Raw genomic sequence first — 7,326 nt, 5'->3', positions numbered from 1 at the left:
ATCGAAGTAAAGAAGGGAAAATGCTATATCAGGAGAAATAATTATTACGCATTTGCTGAATGGGGGGGAAAAATATCAGGCTTTCTAGAAATTGCTATATAAAATGACAATCAATGGTATCATTTTGATCCACAATGAGACATGAAGTGAACCAAACCCCTTCATTAGCAGGAACTGAATTGCCATGGATTTTGATATCATTAGATCACTAACTCCAGAAAATCAGCACTAGCAAAGCACATAGAGAGGATACCATGGCGTAGGACCGGGACAAACCTTGAGTATTGATATTCTGCCAAGTAAAAATAAAATAAAATTAGGAACCAATAAAATACCATACGGAGAGGATGAAAAAATTGCATAATCAGTAAAAGTTGATTTCAAACTCCTTTTTCAGCAATAAAATTCCCAAGTTGTAACGTAAGCAGTAAATTTAATTTTCACCAAAATGACCAAGGAAAAATGCCATCCATGATCATCAAACCACCAATCAACTGAGGCCAACAATCGACCTTTACCCGCAGAAGCAATATATACCAATTAATATATTGAACTTTACAAATTATGAAGATGATCTAGAAAGGAAAGTGCATTTCTAATTTAAAACATCCCTAATTTCTTAAGGAGGCTTTAAACCAGTATTGACATTGCACCCATAATCATTGGTTCTCATGCTGTGTCATTAAATATAGATTGACCACTTTCATGAGATGCAAGATTCCTGGGATAGAACTGTAAGGAAGGAGGCTAAAAGAGAGTTAAAAATGTAGTTAAAGCATTGAATCTACGATCAATTGGAAGTTGGGACATTCTTAAAGAGAACAGATCAGCTTCCAAACGAGCCAAAAGGTCAAATCCCGTTACACAAGGCTCCCTGACTTTGTGAAGGTAGAGATGAAAGTCAATTATACGCACTTGTACCCTTGTATTATTATTGTAAAGGGGATGTTTCTTAGACTCAAACTCGTAACTTTCGAGTCAAAAAGGAGAAACCTTATCATTCTCCAAGCCTCGCCCTCCAAACAAGCCAAAAGCATTTTACAAAACCCGCAGATTTGACCCATGGTTGCATAACTAAAAACTAGCAACCATCACACAGTGTTAAGACTGACTTGATATCTCTAGATCGTTTCACATAAGAACACAAACAAATTTCCTGGAGGGATGAGATTACGAAGGAAAAGGAAAATAACTTGAATATTCGTAAATCTTAAAAACCAAGGATCATGGGTTCTGGTTCTGCGGCTAGTCTGTAGCTAGAAAGGTGGAAATCAAGAAAGATAACATTTTCCCTTTTTTACCCTATAAGTGACACAAAATAGATGAATTAATCTTGAACGTAGACAAATAACTTATCCATGTATCTGACATATTTTTCACATAGCTCTTGTAAGTTTCCCATAGGATTATGAAAAGAGCTATATTGATATTTCATAAGCAAGAAATGGGTGGAAACCATGCATGGTTGTCTAACGTAGGGCAATACGTGACTAAGATAGAAATTATAGCAATTAGATATATTCAATGCAGACTACAAAGTCATCTTATCAAAACAAATGCTGTAAATTAATTCCACAATTGATACCCTTCTTTTGACATTATAAAGCCAATATGAAAGAATAAAGCAAAATAAATTACATGTAGAACAATATTTCAAATTGTTGATAGGGTAAGTTGTTAAGAGTAATAATTGTAGAATGGCAGAATTCCAGATAGAAAAGACAGAGAAGAATGGAGAGAGAGAGAGAGAGAGAGAGAGAGAGAGAAGGAGAGAATGATTGAAGGGAAGTAATTTTTCAATTGCTCTGTGTTATTCAATACAGCCCATTGCGGCCTTTATAACAAAGATTTAAAATACTACAATGGTAAAAGACCATATATGCTAATGCTAATTGATACTAATAAGGATTAATTAATATCAATTAAATCCTTTTATTAATAGAAGTTAGTAAGTTCTAATTAATACCATACGAAGACCTTGGTGCGTAACATCCGTTCCTCATCAAGATGCAACCTGACCTCAAATCGTGTAATATCCAATGCTTGCTCATCATCCCAATTAAAATCCTTAGGATGCAAGGTCCTGCCACTAAATCAACACTTGCGAGACTTGGTTTGAGTACCTTGCATGATAACTTGACGGGTAAAAACAGCAAATGGTGAATTGGTCAGGTGGGTCCAGTTCGTGTGGTAACATCCCCATGTTGCAAAAACCCTCTAAATATAAAAGGAATGAGCGGCTTTTGCATTAATGCCCATAGATAAACTTATCATCACAATTTGTAGCATAGTCCTGTGTCGCATCACACCTGTATCTCTTCATTTATCAAATGTTTGATTGGTTATCGTGTAACATGGGATTGGGAGGCATCAGGGTCTGTCGGCCTTAGTGCTGCCAAGGATAGTGTTATGATCCTACTCCAATGTATGAGACTTAGAGTACCCATCGGAAACATAAGGTTCTGGTGTGGGGTTTATATGGACCTTAAGCTCTCCTACCTCATAGGCTAGCTTTTAGGATGAAGCTCTCCTAAAGTTCTTATCAGACAACTGCTGAAATGGTTGGTTGCTAAGATCTGAGTCGCTGAGTTGAGAGTCATACATGCATGCCAACACGAATGCATCATACATGTCCACATGACGCAGAGCTTGGACCGCCATGCACACTTGGAGTTGCAAATCAGAGATAAACAAGTTCCGTAAGTGCTCTTGAGAGAGACCGCGAACTTGGCTGGCAAGATTAGGCAGCTGGCTAATCGAGAATAAGGTCAGTCTGATACAGTCAAGCTGCCAAACCTCGGTACCTTTGTACTAAGTGGCCGCAAGTGCATCGAGATACATTGCGGTAAGCCACAATCATTCCTCTGGGTATGTGTTATAATACTAAATATAGCACTACATACTAGCATTCATGGTTGATATGGTAGTTGTTGGAGGACAACGCCATAATTGTCCAGGTTCGAATGCTGGTAGTGGGGAAAAAAAATAGCACTACATGTTGAAAAGCCATATGGTCAGGTCACTCGAGAAAAAATGTGAGAACATGAGGTGGCATTGGCGTGTTGTCCGAAGATGTCAAATTGTGCGAAATACTCCCAAGAATGCCTGATACTGGATTGGTTGGCAGCGGTTGTAGTTTTGGTGGCTACTGACGGAGGATGGAAGAGGCGTTGATCACGCTCGACCATGAGACTTTCTACCGTAAGTTGGTTGGCTTCAAAGTCCAGGGAATCCTAACGTAATTTTTTTCAATAGCTTGCAATTAAGCTTCCTACTTTTTAGAACGGTTTGCTGGCATGGTGGAGGCAAGAGTTAATGAAAACATCAGCTGTTAAGAGTAATTGTAGAACGGGAGAATTCCATAGAGAAAAGATAGAGAAGACAGGAGAGAATGAGAGAATGACTGGAGGGAAGTAATTTCTTAATTGTTTCTTGTTTATTTGATTAAGTCGTTAAGGGCTTTATAACAAGTATTTGAAATACTAAAATGTTAGAGCCAATAAATGCTAATACTTACCGATACTAATCAGGACTAATTGAATCCTATCTAATCTTTTTAATTAAGGCCAGTAAATGTTAATTGATACCAAGCGAAGACCTTGGCACGTAACATAGTCATCTTTTGTTCAGGCCAACTTGTGTGTCAAATTTATCAATATTTTCTTTAATTCTTCAATTATCATTAATTTTCATTTTAGCCTTCTTTAAATTGATAAAACAAGGGTTGGAATTAACAACCTTAATCATTTCGAAAAATAAAATACAGGACAGTAACACTCACAAGAAAGACACTAGCTCATAGAGCTCCAAGGGCAGGCCTTTTACCCCCGAATTAATCTCAAACTTTCACCCAACTTCGTAACCCATATGGTACTATTAATTAGGAATTAGGATACATCACTTTCCAATAAGTTAATCTGTTATAAGTGCTGTATAAGTTGATACTATGCCTATGCTATGCTAGTGTAAACTGTATGGACGTATCATCATCATCTACTAATAGATTCATTAACATTGTTTAAAAAACTACCCCTACCCCCTCTCCCAATTAGCCGGCCCACTTGCCAAAACCATAAGAGAATAAATATAAAGAAAACAGCCAGCAATAAATAAATTATAAAAAAAAATACCTTGTTTGATTTTTTTCTCTCTTTCACTCTCTTTCTTAGTTTGGTGTGTGAAAACTTCTTAATGAGCTTAAAAAAAATATAGCATCAAATGAAATTTATGGTACCTTAAGGGACAAAAGGGATGAACCTCCAGCATTAAGTCCATGAAATCCAATGTCATATGATATACTCCCATCAGCCTTGAACAACCCATAGTTCTTCTCAGAGGAATGCCCAAGCTTCAAATTCTCATTGAAAACTGCAAAAATGTATGCCTTCACAACATTTTTAGGCCTATGTGGGGTTCCTTTCCTCTTTGCAAGCCTTTTACGCAGGTTATAATTATATGTCCTCGCATTAGTTACATTTGCTCCAGCTTCATTTTGATCTCCATTTGAGGCCCACCCTGTCTCAGTAACTATGACTTCCATTTTGTCAAATCCAGCACTCTCCAAAGCAGTATAAGCTGCATCAATCTGAGCATCAAGCATGTTGTCATAATGCAGATCATACTTTGGATCATAAATCCCCTTTGTTGGTTTAAAAAGAGCATAATTTATATCAATATGTTCTGGATCACTAGAGTAGGCTAGGGAAGGGTAAGCATTCAAACAGAAAGGAGAGCCAATTTGTGAGAAGAACTCCAATAGCGGCTTCATATACTGATTAACATTATCGTTAAATTTACAAGAGGACGGAGGGTAGGAAGTAGCAAAAACAGCAAATGAGTTTGCGGTAGTAATCTGAATTAGCTCATCCAGATGAAGATTCTTTGTAGCATTATAAATATTTTTTACAGCACCCAAAAGATTTCCCCACAAAGAATAGTCGTCTCCACCCAAAACTTCATTACCCACAGCAATTCCACGAATGCGTGTGTCAGGAAGAAATGACTGCACATTGTCTTTCACCCAGTTCAAAGCATGGTCTGCATTCGAACTCATGTCTTGCAGCTGTCCATTGGGAAGTCCAATCACAAGTTCAAGCCCAGTTCCACTAAAGGCCTTGAGAACACTATGATCAGCATCATAGATTCTAACGTTCCTTATTTTTGCTGCTCTGAGAAGAGTAGCAACTTCATCAGGTGAGGGGATGTTATCTGCAATCCTCCCATAATTTATACCATAGGTTCCGGTGAATGCAAGCAAAGATGCTGGAAACCAAACAGGAGAGGGAAGAGTCCCGTTAACATTATGATGTAGCTAACATAAAATACATGCTACAAACTACGATAGCCAAGCATTAATTGGCCAATTAGATTAAGATGATCAAAATTGGTACTAAGTAGATGAACATGAAAGAACAAAAGATAACAGAAACCCCAAAAGGAAAAGCCATCCATAATCAGAACTAAGAATTTATAGAATTGAAATAATCATCACATACCAAAGGGAACAGTAGTCCCAAGTGAAATCAATAATGAAAGACACTTACCAATGTTATGTACTGATAACTTAAAAGGAAAGCAACACACAAATACATACATACATAGAGCGAGAGAGAGAAAGAGAGAGAGAGAGAGAAGGGGGGGAACACGAAAGAAAGAAAGGAAAAAAAGAAAACTTGTCTCCAGAAAAAGGAGGCGAAATTTAATTTGATATGAGGATGGAAAGAAAGCAACCAAGAGAAGAAACCAAAAAAAAAAAAAAAAAACCCATAAAATAAAAAAGAAATATAGAAAACAATATCAACAAGAACTTATTCTCAATTCAATATAAAGAAAAACTTCAATAAACACAACCACAGAAACAACAATTCCTGATCATACAAAATCAAAAATATCGATAAACAAAATCGGGAAAGGCCCATGAACTAAGTGAATTAAACCTTACAAATAAAGAAGAGAAAGAAAGTACCAATTTGGGTGAAGAAGACCAAGAAGAGTATAAAGAAGGTGGCGAAGAACCGCAAAGTGGTCATGAGGTGGGAGAGAAAGAAGGGATAAGCGATGTGATTCGTCATGATCATGAAGGTATGAAAGCGGGTCGAAAACAAACGGGGTCAAAACGGGGAATTGAAAAGCTTTGCCAAACTTGCAAACACTGCTTCTTCTTCCTCAGACATGCCATAAGAAGAAAAGCCGCTTTGTTTGGCTGCGTTGAAATTGGCTGAATGCCAAGCAACGATCTTTGCGGGGTTTAAGGAAGGGATTGAAGCAGATCAAGTAACCCTTCGGTTTTGGATTTGGTTTTGGTTTTGGTTTATTAGAAAGAATGAAGAGAGGAAAAGGGAAGAACAAAAGAGATAGTTGCGGCATTTTATAGAGATTTTTTTTTTTTTGAATCCGCAGACACATCACACAGAAACGCTGCAGTGTAGGCTTCTACTAAACATGACTCTATTGGTCAATGCACTTCACCGTCATCCTATGTTTTTGTTTTTTTTGTTTTGTTTATTTTTGTTTTTCCAATCCCACAACCTCCCTTTGTCATGTGACTTACACGCGCATATGGACCGACTTAAGTAACCCATAGGACGCGTTCATATTATGTGGGCCCAGACCTTACCCAAAAATAATTATTATATTCTCTCTCTTTTTTGCATCACTTTCTGTGCTGTACCACTTTCACATGAGAATTGTTCTCTTCGCATAATTTCGACTAGCTATGAACAAAACAGTGTAAAAGTACTACCTTTTCGAGAAAAATAAAAAATAAAATCTTTTCACTTTTGAAACGATAAGGGACAAAAACTTTTTAATTTTTTGGTAATCAAGGGACAAAAAACATTGGAACGTCCGTGAGTTTTTTTTATAAAATTTTGTTATGTAATATTATTATTAATCTAGAAATAAACTTAATGGTATAAAATAAGTAAACTTTTTTAACCTAAAGTATTGCTCCATAGTATTTTCTACATTTTTCTTATAATTTTGTTATGATATATTACTGCTCAATCGTATATTGTTATGTCATTAAAAAAAATCTCTTCGAATATGATAGGCACTTGAGCAAACGGCAAAGGGTGTAAATTGGGAGAATAAAATTAAGGGAAATCCAATATCAACGATGAAGATTTCTAAGTGTATTAAAATGGATTCGATACATAGATACGATTTATATGATACAATATGATTTACAAACGCAACAATACATATTATGAAGTGTATCGAAAAGAAATTTGTATTGGATGATACAATATTATATTGTACGAAACGATATTATCTCTATATCCTATGATATGAAAATTAAATAAAAATTTATAATTTTTAATATAA

The 7,326-nt window shown here is 36.2% G+C and overlaps 1 protein-coding gene across 2 annotated transcripts; it reads right to left on the bottom strand.

The window, feature by feature from the left end:
• Positions 1-6,320, bottom strand: LOC133295922 (glucan endo-1,3-beta-glucosidase 14-like). 2 transcript variants are annotated; one of them, XM_061494848.1, is made up of 3 exons: positions 5,966-6,320; positions 4,235-5,262; positions 1-292 (listed from the first exon to the last, which is right to left on the bottom strand). In XM_061494848.1, the coding sequence occupies exons 1-3, from the start codon at positions 6,075-6,077 to the stop codon at positions 209-211; spliced, it is 1,224 nt and encodes a 407-aa protein (XP_061350832.1). In that variant the 5' UTR covers positions 6,078-6,320; the 3' UTR covers positions 1-208. The 2 variants fall into 2 exon arrangements, with proteins under 2 accessions (XP_061350832.1, XP_061350833.1); XM_061494849.1 differs by lacking the exon at positions 5,966-6,320 and adding an exon at positions 5,544-5,648.
• Positions 6,321-7,326: the final 1,006 nt, after the last annotated feature.

This window comes from Gastrolobium bilobum, unplaced genomic scaffold (assembly GCF_033153095.1).
Source record: "Gastrolobium bilobum isolate Gb01-03AN ecotype WA unplaced genomic scaffold, APGP_CSIRO_Gbil_v1 utg2195, whole genome shotgun sequence".
NCBI lineage: Eukaryota > Viridiplantae > Streptophyta > Magnoliopsida > Fabales > Fabaceae > Gastrolobium > Gastrolobium bilobum.
This window is presented reverse-complemented; position numbering and strand designations above follow the sequence as displayed.

Excerpts from the sequence above, each read along its gene's own strand:
- LOC133295922 (XM_061494848.1), bottom strand. The coding sequence starts at position 6,077 with ATGATCATGACGAATCACATCGCTTATCCCTTCTTTCTCTCCCACCTC. Across the intron at positions 5,263-5,965 it reads GGTCTTCTTCACCCAAATTG|CATCTTTGCTTGCATTCACC; the intron begins GTACTTTCTTTC and ends TTTGGTTTCCAG. Across the intron at positions 293-4,234 it reads CATCCCTTTTGTCCCTTAAG|AATATCAATACTCAAGGTTT; the intron begins GTACCATAAATT and ends TTTACTTGGCAG.